The sequence below is a fragment of the Epinephelus moara genome, chromosome 5, assembly GCF_006386435.1.
Source record: "Epinephelus moara isolate mb chromosome 5, YSFRI_EMoa_1.0, whole genome shotgun sequence".
Classification (NCBI taxonomy): Eukaryota; Metazoa; Chordata; class Actinopteri; order Perciformes; family Serranidae; genus Epinephelus; species Epinephelus moara.
This window is the reverse complement of record NC_065510.1, coordinates 2,931,278-2,945,060: the sequence shown is the minus strand read 5'-3', so window position 1 is coordinate 2,945,060 and position 13,783 is coordinate 2,931,278. Positions and strand designations below refer to the sequence as shown.

The 13,783-nt window shown below is 42.3% G+C and overlaps 2 protein-coding genes across 3 annotated transcripts in view; one reads left to right on the top strand and one right to left on the bottom strand.

Annotated features, from left to right (window-relative positions):
• Positions 1-13,227, top strand: part of strn (striatin, calmodulin binding protein) — a 79,123-nt gene extending 65,896 nt beyond the window's left edge. For both annotated transcript variants that reach the window (XM_050043728.1, XM_050043727.1), the window contains 8 exons: positions 325-500; positions 724-771; positions 2,367-2,488; positions 2,569-2,736; positions 3,273-3,413; positions 3,926-4,027; positions 5,564-5,650; positions 6,800-13,227. In XM_050043728.1, coding sequence (XP_049899685.1) covers positions 325-500; positions 724-771; positions 2,367-2,488; positions 2,569-2,736; positions 3,273-3,413; positions 3,926-4,027; positions 5,564-5,650; positions 6,800-6,969 — 1,014 coding nt within the window. In that variant the 3' untranslated portion in view covers positions 6,970-13,227. The remainder of the gene's footprint in view (positions 1-324; positions 501-723; positions 772-2,366; positions 2,489-2,568; positions 2,737-3,272; positions 3,414-3,925; positions 4,028-5,563; positions 5,651-6,799) is intronic.
• The window catches only part of kif16ba (kinesin family member 16Ba), a 291,583-nt gene that overhangs the window by 170,246 nt on the left and 107,554 nt on the right, over positions 1-13,783 (bottom strand). The window lies entirely within an intron of this gene.

The window sequence follows — 13,783 nt, the reverse complement described above, 5'->3', positions numbered from 1 at the left end:
TGAGGGGTATATTAGGATTGGGCCTTTAAACTCTGACCACAGTCTTTGTCTCCACAGACAGATGGATAAGATGAATAAATTACAGCCTACAGCTAAAATCCAAACTAAGTCCCAAACAGCGACATATGAGGTGTCCTTTCAGGGAAAACTACCCCAGAGATGTTCTTACACTCTTTGGTATAAAATCAGTCCAGTTGTGTTGGCACACAGTTTGTTGACACCTACAGCTGACCCATCAGTATCCAGAGCTGTGTCATGCTGCTTTAAAGAGTCAAGTATCATCTTCACATGGATTGTAAGTGAGACTCGTCCCTCCTTCCTCAGATCACCAACAACAAAGACGCTCTGAGGAAGACCTGGAACCCAAAGTTCACCCTGCGGAGCCACTTTGACTCGGTGCGGAGTCTGGCCTTCCACCCGGTGGAGCCCGTCCTGGTCACCGCCTCCGAAGATCACACCCTCAAACTGTGGAACCTCCAGAAGACGGCGCCTGCCAAGAAGTAAGACTTTAGAACATATATAAAATATAATTCATTCATTCATTCATATACTGTACATTTACTTCACCTGCAGTGATCTGTAACAGGCTTTATTAGAGGCAGGCCTTTGTTTCTGTTTTACTCACATATTTGATCGTATTTTAGAGTTTTAATGTGTTTTAATTTTCTGCCATTTCTTAATTTTCTGTTGTTACAACCTCTGTTCTGGGTTTTAATCTTTCAGATGTGCTGCTTTAGACGTGGAGCCCATCTACACATTCAGAGCTCATAGGTGAGATCCTGTTTACCTGTCTGAAAAGGCTCAAAGTACTGGCCAAATTTGACTTTACACACTTTGTCTTTGATCCTACAAGCAAATTAATATCATCCTCCCTATTACACTTCTTGTTTTACACTTATCCTGATATCTTAGAGAAAAACAGTTCAATTTACAAGCCAGAGGTTGAACTCAGCACGAAAATGTATGTATACTCTCAGGTTTAAGATTGATTTTGGTTATATTCAGTAAAATAAAAGGTAAATAAATGATTGGAAAAAAGGTACAAAGAAGACAGAATTCTGTCTCCCTGTCTTAAAGGGTAACTTCTGTATTTTTAGCTTGGATCCAGAGCTTCTTATGTCTAAGTGACTAAGTTCTGAAATTGGTCCCCTTCTGACGGAGGGCGCTGCAGACGACAGCAGTGAGACAGGCTGCAGTGTAACCACTGAGGGCATTTGTGCACCGTCAGTATACATCCACTAAAAGTGTTTGTTTTTGCCACTGACAGGCTCAGACTGTTGTTTTAAGTGTCAACAGCATTATGTAAAGGATCCCTAGAGAGAAAGAGCTTTCTGTTTGTGACATTCAGAGCATAAATGAAGCATCAAACCATTACTTGCTATGATCGAGTCCTGAAAGCAGTTGCAGAGACAGTAGCCTCAGCCATAACCATCAGGAAACACCACTGCCCAAAGAGGAGCATCACCTTTGTTAAAGCTGGAGAGAAAAACACCCCACAGCCAAGATCAGCAGCTGACCTCCTTGCCTCAGCAGCCGACTGGCAACGGAGAGTTGATCTTGGCAGGCAGCTGCGGTTTCCAGAACACAACAACAACCCTGCGTCCACACACGGTCAAGTTTTTCTGAATGCACCAAACAAGCACTCATGGTAGAATGAACTATACCCTGGGAGGAGCGCCAAGTAGCAGGAGCCGACAGAGCAGAGCAGGAGGCAGGCTTTGAACACCTGCTGTGAGCTTAATGAGGTGCGATGTTGCAGGCCGGTCACTCTGCAGAGTCATCACCAAACTGAGGATAGTGGGGCTGGCTAAGAAGAGGACCATCAAATCTGTCGTCAGTGCCACAGAGGGAGGCCCCGTGGTCAACAGGGATGCAGGCTGGGGACTGATCACCCCCAGCTGGATCGCCTGGGTGGGGATGTCTAATGTTTGAAAAGACCCAAAACCCCCAATGACCCCTGGATACATCACTGACAGTGCTCCCGCAGGATGTATTTTATAAGCTAGGAGCGGTGATAAAAATTGATACAGCGTAGTATCTTACGCTGTAGTATTTTTGTGTGGCACGATTGCTCTTCTTGTTACATAAATTAATAATATTACAAATGCAAATTGAAGATTTCGTGGCCTGTTACAGTAATAAATGATGGATGTAGCAACATTCCCCTTTAATCATAATATCAGAGTAATCCTCAAATCATAATTTTGACATCATCTTTATCCCATCAAAACCTTAAACGTCTCATTTTAAAGCTTTAATAAGAACGTGTGTGTTGTTAATATTTACATGTTTGGGTATTTAAGGTCATGATGCTTCACAGAAAGTTAAAAGGTTTATTTGTTGCCTCCCTCCCTCCCTCCGTGTAGCGGCGCTGTGCTGTGCGTCACCATGAGCTCCAGCGGTGAGCAGTGCTTCAGTGGCGGCGTGGACGGCACCATCCAGAGCTGGAACACCCCCAACCCCAACATCGACCCCTACGACTCATATGGTACGTTCCAGCAGTAATTAAGTAGCACGACAGCTGCTGCAGTAAATGTGTTTTTGACACGTGACCCTTCTCTCTGTCAGAACCCTCTGTCCTGCGGGGGGCGCTGTTAGGTCACACAGACTCAGTGTGGGGTCTGGTCTACAGCTCGGCCCACCAGCGCCTCCTCTCCTGCTCGGCTGATGGGACGGTCCGGCTGTGGAACGCCGCCGACACCTCGCCATCTCTCGCTGTCTTTAACGAGAGAGGAGGTGAGAAACTTGATACCTTTATTTGTTCCGTCATGTATGTGTGCTAACATGCTGACTCAAATTTGCATTTCCTATGAGCCGCCTGTTAATGACGCTGTGGGCTAATGGGCATGTAGCTACTTCCATGTTTCAGATGATACGTCATGTTTGTAGTCGACCAATGAAGATGAGTTTACATATCACCTTGGGTTCGTCCTTCACCTTCTCAAAATGATCCCACACTTTGGATTTCCTGCCCGACATGTTATTAACTAGCCTGTGGAATAACCGCAGGTACCAGCCCTGGAAATTAACCTGACTCCTGTCTGACTGCTGAGCGTGGACACTTCCTGTGTCTGTCCTTTCACATTAAAGTCCTACATGGTCCAGTCACATAAGTTTGGATTTATTTTGACAAGGCGCAGCTCCTGATAGTTTGCCAACTAATGACCTCTGGTCGACTAACGCTTGGTCGACCAGGGGGCAGCCCTGGTACACACACAGTTAACCTCTGCTGTGTGTGTGTGTGTGTGTGTGTGTGTGTATGTGTGTGTCAGAGCTGGGAGTGCCGACCTCGGTGGACCTGGTGAGCAGCGAGCCAGCTCACATGGTGACATCTTTCACCACCGGCCACATCGGACTCTTCAACATGGAGACGCAGCAGCTCGTCCTGAAGCTGGAGTCCGCCGGACCGCCAGGTAAATCAGCCAACCAATCACACGAGTCCAAACAGGGTCACTCATGGAGGGAGAATTTAGTGCCTGTTGATGTGATCACTGCAGCTCCATCTGAGGCTGAAAACAAGTCCACAGCGTTACACAAGCACCAGCTGACAATACATCCTGTATTTAGTGCAACGTTCTGTCTCTTTCCTCACACTCCTGTCGTCCATGTTAAAGGATCAGGCTGCCATTATTCTTTACTTTTCTTGCTGTCAAAAAATCTCATGAAAAGTCTCAAACCAACACGTTAGTCCACCTCTCAATACTTCCTGACTTCCTGTCTGCTGTTTCCCTGTCAAATGAATCTTAACTCAATAAAGAGAGCTGTACTTCAGCAGAGGAGAGAGAACCCTCTCTCTCCTGCAGCGTGTTCCCTTGATGCTTCAAGTCTCTGAGTTTGCTGTTGGAGGGAACCATCTCCCACAAATGCTCTCAGATTGTCGGTATTAAATGCTAATGTTGTCCTTCTCACGTCCGCCCACTCACAGAAGCTCCCTGCAAGATCAACAAAGTGCTGAGTCATCCCACGCTGCCAATCACCATCACAGCTCAGGAGGACCGGCACATCCAGTTCTTCGATAATAACACAGGTAACACACTAACACCACCTGCTGCTGCTGAGGAGGAGGAGGAGGAGGAGGAGGAGGAGGAGTCTCATTTAAAGGAACGCACCACCAGTTTTACATGTCACATTCTGTTGACTTTGTCATGAACAATCCCTCTCAGCCTGTTAGCAGTCGTGTGGTGTCCCCTGGTGGCTCAGCTCCTGGTCTGTCAAGCCTGAGAAAATAACCCTGATGATGTCATAGTGATGTCATCAGGGTTATCTTGGCTCGGTCTTGCAGAGTATACACTCCTAAAAGGAAAACATATTCACGAATCGGAGGTGAAGTTTTTTTGTTTTGTGTTTTTTTTTTTTTTTTTATATAATCGTGGATGTTCATCAGGCAGGGAGGCTCTAATGAAAGATGCTGCTGAGTGGCATTATGGGAAATGTAGGCTCCAGAGTTTTTGGAGATTGACCCACACCAGGGACTAAAAATTCAGGATTTTTTAGATGCTTCGGTTCGTCTTTTATTCCATCTCTCATGGGTCAAACTACGTTATGGAAACAACATACTAAATCAGCGTATATTACCACATTAAGAGACTGGGACTGTGGTTCAGCTGAAAAATATTCATCTAAACATGATGTTATTCACGCTGTGTTGGATTGTAAGTCATATTTCATGATTCCTGGTTGTGAGATTTAAGCTTCTTTCTTCTGAAACTCCAGCTCGTGTTGTGATTCCAGTGTTAACCCCATCAGTGAAATAAACAGACAACCTTTAACATGACAGGAAATTAATTATTTAAATTAAAAAACAACTAAACAATGTTGATAAAGATAGAAGAAACATGTGCTGTACTTAAATTAATTGATTAAATTTAAAGACATCAAAAAAGTTTACACACGTGTTTTACTTAAATTAAATTATTAAAATAAATAAATAACAAACAACTAAACAATGTTAGGTTGGAGGAATGCTGTAAAAAAAAGTTTTTTAAATTAAATGTTTTAAATAAAAACTATAAAAAATAAATAAATAAAATAAAAATACTGCAAAAACAGTATTGTTAAAGATGGATGAAGTGTGTTTTATTTAAATAAAATAAAATAACTGAATTAAAAAAACAAGATGAATGGATGTTGTAAACATGTAGTGTGCTTAAATTAAATTAATTAAATTAAAAAAAGATTAAAACATGTTGTTAAAGATGGATGAATGTTGTAAAAAATGTTTTATTTAAATAAAATTAATTAATTAAAAAACCAAACCAGACAGTATTATTAAAGACGGACGAATGTTGTACAAAACATGTTTTACTTAAATTAAATTAATTTGTTGAATTAAGAAACAACGAAACAGTGCTGTTAAAAAATGTGTTTTACTTAAATTAAATTTATTAAAAATTAACAATGCTGTTAAAGATGGAGGAACTGACTGTCAGTTGTACGTACCGGGAAATGGGGACATAAATGCTCTGTGTTTTTTACAGTAGGGCTTACTTTATTGCTTTACCGTGCGTTCTGATTAAAGTGGATCAAAGTCTCTTCTTTTTTTTCCTTGTGTTTTGAATTGAAGGTAAACTGATCCACTCGATGGTCGCTCACCTGGACTCTGTCACGAGTCTCGCTGTGGATCCAAACGGACTGTACCTCATGTCTGGAAGTGAGTATTCAGCCACACACTGTCTGACAAATTTAAGAATGTAATATTTATATATATTCTAATTGATTCACCAGTCTCATATATTTCTAAGTCATTAGTCATGGACAAGTTCAGAATGTTGGGAAATACGATTATTCAAAAACGGTACAAGAGACACGCACATGTGGCGTCTGATGGAGCGGGTCCTGGACCAAAGACACGTCTGGCAAAGTACAAAACAAATAAGTCCACACACCAAGTACTGAAGTAGATAGTACTGCGGTGCTCAGACATGCTTATTGATATAAGCCAGGCCACATGGACGTCTCAGCATGTACATGACATTAGCAGCATAGTGTATGAAATTAAACCCTTGATGTTGTTTCTTTCCCGGCATGGGAGCCATTAGAAAACACAGTCACAGTGTGAAGTACCAACAAAACTTTAAAAAGTGAGCCTGAGTGGATGAAACACAAACAACACAACAAAATACCAACTAAAGGTCCTGCTGCTGAACAGGCTGACAGCAGATCTTATGTCGAATTTCCACAGCTCGGCTCTACTCAGTTTGACTCGCTATTTTTTGGTTGTCCATTCTCAATAGTTGCACACAGTACCTGGTACGTTTTTTGGTACCACCTTGGTCAACGTTCCAAGCAAGCTGAGTAGATACGAGGGATGGAGTCAAAACACTGCAGACCACTGATTGGTCAGAGAGAAATGTCACTCACACGACGCGGGCCATCCTGCACAAACCCGCCATTTTTAAATAACCAAGCTGACATCAACAGAAGCTGCAAGTATTTTATTCTCATGGCCCAGTTTTAAAGAAATGGCAGCCTGAAAAACAAAGTGCAGCCTTTGCTCTATTTGGTTGTGATGAAAGGATCCAGCAAGTGTTGGGTTGAAGATGATGTCATGGCAGCGTCACTATGGCGATTAGCTTAAAATCCTGCCTACACTGAGGGGGTACTATCTGCTGTGGAAAATAGAATAGAGGAAAGAATGTGGTACCAAAAGTGAGTTGAATTGAGCCGATCTGTGCAGTGAAAATGAGGCAGTATTTCAGGATAATGAGTTGGCCAATCAGGCCCCTCCCTGGACACGCCCCTGACGCTGACGCACACCTTCCTCCACCCTCATCATCCTCTCTCTCTCTCTTCCTCCCAGGTCACGACTGCTCGATCCGTTTGTGGAACATGGAGAGCAAGACGTGCATCCAGGAGTTCACCGCTCACCGCAAGAAGTTCGAGGAGTCGATCCACGACGTGGCATTCCACCCTACCAAGTGCTACATCGGCAGCGCCGGGGCCGACGCGCTCGCCAAGGTGTTCGTATGACCTGACACCAGCTGAGTGTGGAGCTCAGAGGACGGGTGGAGTGTCACAGAGATGGAGGAGGGTGGAGTTGGTCTCCACTGTTGAGTTTGGATGAGGAAGCAGAAAACTGAAGGTGACAATAGCCGGACTGCTCCTTTAAGATCTGTCAAATATTCGCCCCCCCACCCCCCTTCGGACTTAGGCTGGCCCGGGTCCCGAAACAAACAAACCTCTGGATGAGACGATGAATGAAACAGGAAGTGGCAAAAAATCCATACAGGAACTCTCGGTACATTTTAGTAAAGCTGGAATCTTTTTTCTTTTAACATAAAAACTCTCCACCGTCACTGACCCCAAACACTCCAGTAAAAACAGCCTGCGTGTCGGTGTTGCTTTGAAATATTGTTCATGATAATGTGCCTTTTTTCTTCACGACATAAATTCTTTTAGGTTTCGAGGGAAAATGATTTTGTGCATCAGAAGATCAACTTTTTCCCTTTCAAAATATGACGACCCAATTTTAACAAGTCAGATCCGAATGTGTCACAAGCTCATCACACACGTGGAGACTGAGTCGACTCATTTATGATCAGAACTCATGTGAGCGCTCTCATTTCACCTCATGATGACATCACTCTCTGCGCAGGACTCTGTGGATTTTTGCTTCTTAAATTGATTTGGTGTGATTTTCATTATTTCCTGTTCAAGTCGTTGCCTGCGGCCTGAAGAAGAAGTTTAATCGGTCGGATTTTGGAGAGTGGTCGAGTTTCATCCTGTAAACGCCCACGCCAGGAGGTAAGAGGTCAGAGGTCATGACCCAGATTAGTGACACTTGTGTCGGGTGGACTCAGAGACTCTGTCAGCAGGTCAGATCACAAACATCTGGAGAGTTTCATTTCAAAATCAGACGGTTTCTGACACATGAAACATGTGTCAACATGTGTAGCTCTGCTCATATATTTGGAGCAACAGTAACACTCACTGCGCTCTGATAGAGCAGGTGTGTCACAGAGTGGAGGTCCTTCCCTAACAAACAGTCTTTGGCTGAGTGCAGACGTGATTCAGAGAATTAACTGGAGTTTTATTTCTGCACAGTGAGCTGTGGTGTGGCTTAGAGAAGAATAATCTGCGTTGTGGTTGTACATCGATGAAATTTGGCAGCAGCAGCAGTGAGAAATGTTATCAAACAGATTTATTAGATGTCATGGGAGACTTTGAGAGTAGCAGAGCTGCAGGAACCAGCTGGAGGCTGAAAAAAGGGAATTGGCTGTTATTCAAACTTTCGGTCTGAGTAATTTGACACTGTGCTGCTGCTGCACCTTTTAAAAAAATCAGCACAGGTTCATTCATGTTCTCCACATTCCCACCTGAGCACAGAACGTGCACGAACATGTCCTAGAGTTTAATATCTACGTTTAAAGGAATACTTCTGCCCCCGAATGACTATTTGTTCATCAGTTACTCACCCCGTGTCATGTTGAATTCATGAAGAAAACTGTTTTTCACGCATGCCTCCACGGTGAACGAAAAATACAAAAACAGAGAAAATTCCTGGTGAATTGAAGTCATGGGGTCGACGAAAACTCTCACATAACTAATGCAGTGCAATCCAGGTCTCTCTCAGCCAGTCGTATGCTCAGTACTTCCCAAACAAACAGCTATTTCCAACCAAGCAGCGTCCTAGGAGGCTGAAAATGAAGCCAAAAGTGCCAAAAACTGCAGTTCCTCTAATGTCCACTCGAGGACCTCATAGACCTCCATGTTAAAATGTCTTTACAACATGTTTACAACCTGGAACAAAAAAATAGTTTCAGTCTCTGTAGCTAATTTCAACATTCACGACAACTGTAAGGGACTGAATTTTATATAACTCACCTGTTTACATGTCATTAACGCCCAAAGTTACACATAATTATGAGCTGGTTCTTCTTGAGTCAGATCCACCCCGCACTTATCCACAGCTCCAGCCTCTCATCCAAATATGGTCACTTCTGGCTCCGAAAACCAAGATGGCGACAGCTGAAATGCCGAACTCGAGGGTTCAAAACGGGAGCCCAAACCAATGGGTGATGTCACAGAATTTCTGGCACAGAAATGAACTGAAAATATAATTTATCCATGCTCTCTTGAGAGCCACCAGACTCCATTAACAAAAAGAGTAATTTTACCTCACTGAACATGGGAGTGGCTGCTCTGCCGCTGACTCGATCAGTTAGTTTATTTGTGTTACTGTGTGACTTTGCTGAATCCAAACGAACCCTTTAAAACACTAAAGTTGCACAGTAACACAAACAGACTAACTGATGGAGGCAGCGGGGCCTGAGCAGCTTTAGTGTTCAGCGAGGTAAAATTACTGTTTTTTTCAATGGAGTCTGGCTTTGCATTGTAACACAGAATAAAACAACAGCGGGTTCAGTAGAGTGTTTGATTTGAGACAGCATGCTGGCATTGCAGAATCGAAAGAGGTGTGACGGGCGTGACATTAACACAACAGCATCGGCCTCCAGTGTGACATATAACATATGAGACAGCAGCACTTCATAAACAATAACAATGGTGCAAAATGTCAATAACAATCATTTACCGTCCCTGTTATATGGTGGCTGATCTCGTCCTCTGCTCAGAGGGTAAGGAGCTCCTGGACCTGCTTTGAGTTAGCTGCTAAATGCTGCTGGCTGCTTTTTAAATCTCCTGCAGTGATGACGCATAACTCGTCATCAAAACGTCACACCTATCCTGCCAGCTGTCCCTTTTACACAGTACTGGTTCGGCGCTGTTATTACCTCCCGTGGCAGATTAAAGGCGAGACAACTCTGTCTCCCCATTCCGTGATTGTACCTTATATACAGCATGGTGAGGCGCCATGACAGCGCCATGTTCCCGCCTGAACAAGCAGTGTAAAAGGAGCTTTGGATTATACTGTGCGAGTTCTGTGAGTTTGAGAACGGATGTTTTGATTTAGTTTTTTTGACGTGAATCCATCAGCACACCTTAAATTTCAATATGAGCGTTCCATTCGTTTTTATTGTCGCTCTTGGATGATGGACACTTTTAGTAATGAGTGAATCTTCAAGAGTTTAAAAATATAGATTAATTTGGAGCGGATTATGTGAAGGTCATATATTCTAATCCTCACTTCCTGTGGGCTACAGCAACACTAAACCCCCGAGCTTGCCTGAGAAGGACTAAATGCACAAAGCTGCTATTTTTAAATATCCCATGGAGAGAGACTCTCACTGCAGCCTGTTCTATTTTGTTCTGAAAATGTGGGCGTGCAGCCTCGTTCTGTGGACGATAAACCAGGTGCAGACTTCCATCTGTGTCACTGCTGATGAGGAAATACAGCGAGTACTGGGCGGAGCAGTGAGTGACAACAACCCCGCCCACATTTAAGAGGACTGTCTGAACAGACCGAGGGTCTAGGTACCATGTCTGAAGGCTTACTGCTGGTTCCAAAGGTGCTGGACTGAAAGGGTTTAGTGGAAATGTGGCTCATAGGGACTTGTGCCAGCGACCCTCCGGTTCCCAAGTCAAGCCTCTACGGACTGAGTCTCTTAAATTCATTATGAATTTTTCATTTCACCATGACGACGTGAGAAAAACAAAGTTTTCTTCATGAATGTAACGTAACATGGGCGAGTAACTGATCAACAAATTGTCACTTGTTGGGTGAAGTATTCCTTTTTATCCATACTGACTGAACATGAACACTAAAACGAAGACATGTCATTTTGAAATGAAACTCTTCAGTGTGTTTGGACGGCAGCGACAGTGACACGTCATTAATGATAACTGTAATATACTGTACCGAGCCTCCACCTGTAAACACACCTGCTGTCATGTGACACTTTGATAGTTGTAGATCAAATACAGAACTTCTCTCCAAAGTGAAATCTCACCTGAAAACATCTGGAGGAAAAAACTAATGCATCTGAAATAACAAATATTTCAGGTTTGAATTCTTGTCTGGTTTAAAGTTTTATTTCCCCTCACGTGGATGTGAGATATTTTGGATTGAATCTCTTCTGTTTGCGTAGTTTGATCAGCTTTGTGGTGGCGAGGCTGCGTTTGAAAACCTGCTGCTTTTTATGGTGTATTTATGGTTGAAAAATCGTGACGAACTGCAGCGAGAAAAAAAAAAAAACCTGCAGTGACGCTTTCCTCATTTATTTGTTTTACTTTGATCATATTTATTAATGACTATGAAAACGCCAAATTCAAGCCAAAAGATTGAACCGAGACGACGAGATGCTTCCTACTAAACCTGACAGTTGTTGTTGCTAATGCTAATTAGCTCGTTTTGTTGTGAAATAACGATAGTGCAACACTTTAAGTAACAGCTGTTTAGTTCCTAAACCCCAGATTTGTAACTGCTTTATATGCTGACTGCCTGAAAATATTGTATTTTGTGTAATTATTATTATTTGGAGCAATTAACTAGTTTTTTAAACGACTCTTTGTGTTTGGTGACAGACTTGTAAGATACAGGTAGATATTTTTTTTAAAGATGTATTCTCTGTTTTACTTGAAAAGTGAAGTTTATTCCTTTGGGGTTTCTGCTGGTGTTGTAAGAAGTACATGTACATGACTTGACCTCTCAGCACTACATAACACTTTGTTTTCGCTTTCTACCAAATTATCATCTCAAACATGCAGCTGTGTTCGTGGGGTGGAGGGAAACTCCATGTTGCTTTTCTTTAAATTGAAACGGTGTAAAAAGGGTAAGCAGATATGTGTATAGTTTTTAAGTATTAAAGCAGATCTATTTATAAACGTGGTGTAATTTAAGGGAAATTTGAAAGTGAGAGTCAGCGGATCATTTATCGAGTTGAGCCAAAAGATCAAACAGTTATTTATGTGACGGTAAGTCTGCAGTTTGATTTTCAGCTTACCTTTAAAGTTATGCAGAAAGTGAACGGAGTCTGGTTGTTTTGGTGCTTCGTCTCAGTCTGAGCTCAGTCACAGAAATGTCAGTTTGGAGTCAGCTGTTCACTTTTAAAAGTCTTTTCACGTCCGTGTGAGGATACAACACGTTCTCACTCCGACCTCGTCACACATCGATGTTTTTGTCATGGACTTTCCACGTCCACATACGACATCAAAGGTACCCTGGGTGTGCTGGTTGTTGACGTTCTGGGACGCCGTGTCAACTTCAGCCTGTTACATGAAATTTAAACACAGTCTCAAACACAAACAAACAAAACAGTCTCTTTCAAAATAAAAGCACTACATTGGTACAACACTGCAAACTGATGGGCCGGGCGCTGTTAAACGATAAAGGCAACCAGACTTGTATCATGCTGATGTTAAAGGACGCCTTTTTACGTTGGTTTCTGACACCGCAAGTTACTGCCCAAGTGCCAGATTTCGACGACTTTGGAGTGAGACCGGGCTCGACAACATGGCCGAGACTTTGCCATTATGTCAACTGTAATTCTTGCACTTATCTGTATCCAAAGTTTTCACATCAAATCCAGAAGAAAACAAGAAAGGTTTATCTGACACATCCAGCGTGGATTGCAGAAGACAGTTTGTGGCATGAAAGTCAAGCCTAAACAAAATAAAGTTTTTGTTTTGTATGCCTCTGGTGATCGCCGTGCTGGAGGCATTATGTTTTCAGCTTGTCCGTCCGTCCCATTCTCGTGAACACGATATCTTCAGAAGGCCTGAGGGCATTTCTGAAACGTTCACACGGTTCAACAGTGAACCGATTAGATTTCGGTGGTCAAAGTTCAAAGTCACCGTGACCTTGCATCTGTCTCATTGTCGTAAACCTGATATCTCAAGATCACCTTAAGGGAATTTCCTTAAATTTGACACAAACGTCCACTCGGACTGAAGAATAGCCTGATTAAAATTTTGTGGCCAAAGGTCAGTGTGACCTCACAAAACGTTTTTGGCCATAACTGAAGAATTCATACGCTAATTATGACAGAACTTCACACAAATGTCTCACAGGATAAAATAATGAAGGTCAAAAGGTCAAAGGTCAGCTTGACTGTGACATCATCATGTTTTAACGTCATATCTCAGGAACAGAAGGGGAGACATTTGGTCAGATACTGAATTGGTGACTCTAATCTTGAAACTGTGCTGATTGTATAGATCTTGTGTGTGTGAAGCATCCATGTTTTCACTGACATGGATGGAGACTGCGTGGGACCGTATTTCTAGTTTCTGCATATTTTGGCTTATTATCATCCTCAAATAATCCAGAATCAACTGACACCAGACTCCGTTCATATCTGTCTACTTTATTTTACTTTCAGAGCAATAGAATCAGTGTGTTTGCCAATAATTTAATCTCATTTATACGGAAGCGTAGGACTGCCAGGCCAGGAAAGAAAACTATCAGTGTCGGGTAATAACATGAGAAGTTTCTTGTTATACACGAAAAGTTTATTTTTTTTTACAATAAGTTTCTTGTTATAACAATATTTTTCACGTTTTTATGATTTATTTTCATGTTATAACAAACTTTTCTTGTAAAGAAAGAAACGTGTCATAGCATTATACTTATTAATCTTGTTATAACGTCAAACTTTTCTTGTTAGAACATGAAAATATCTTGTAAAAACGTGGAAAAACATCCTGTTATAAGAAGACACTTTTCATGTTATTACCTGACACTGATCATTTTTTTTTCCTGGCATGGCGTCAATAGGCTTCCGTACATTTACCATCTTACACTTTGATTATAAAACCATAGGAGCCGATTATGGTCACTCACACTACATCAGCAGGAACACTAGCCGGTAGTGATGTAGGCAGCTGAACTCTTCACGTTTCTATATTTTGTTGTCTTCAGTGGCCAAAGGCAGAGCTGAACCTTCAA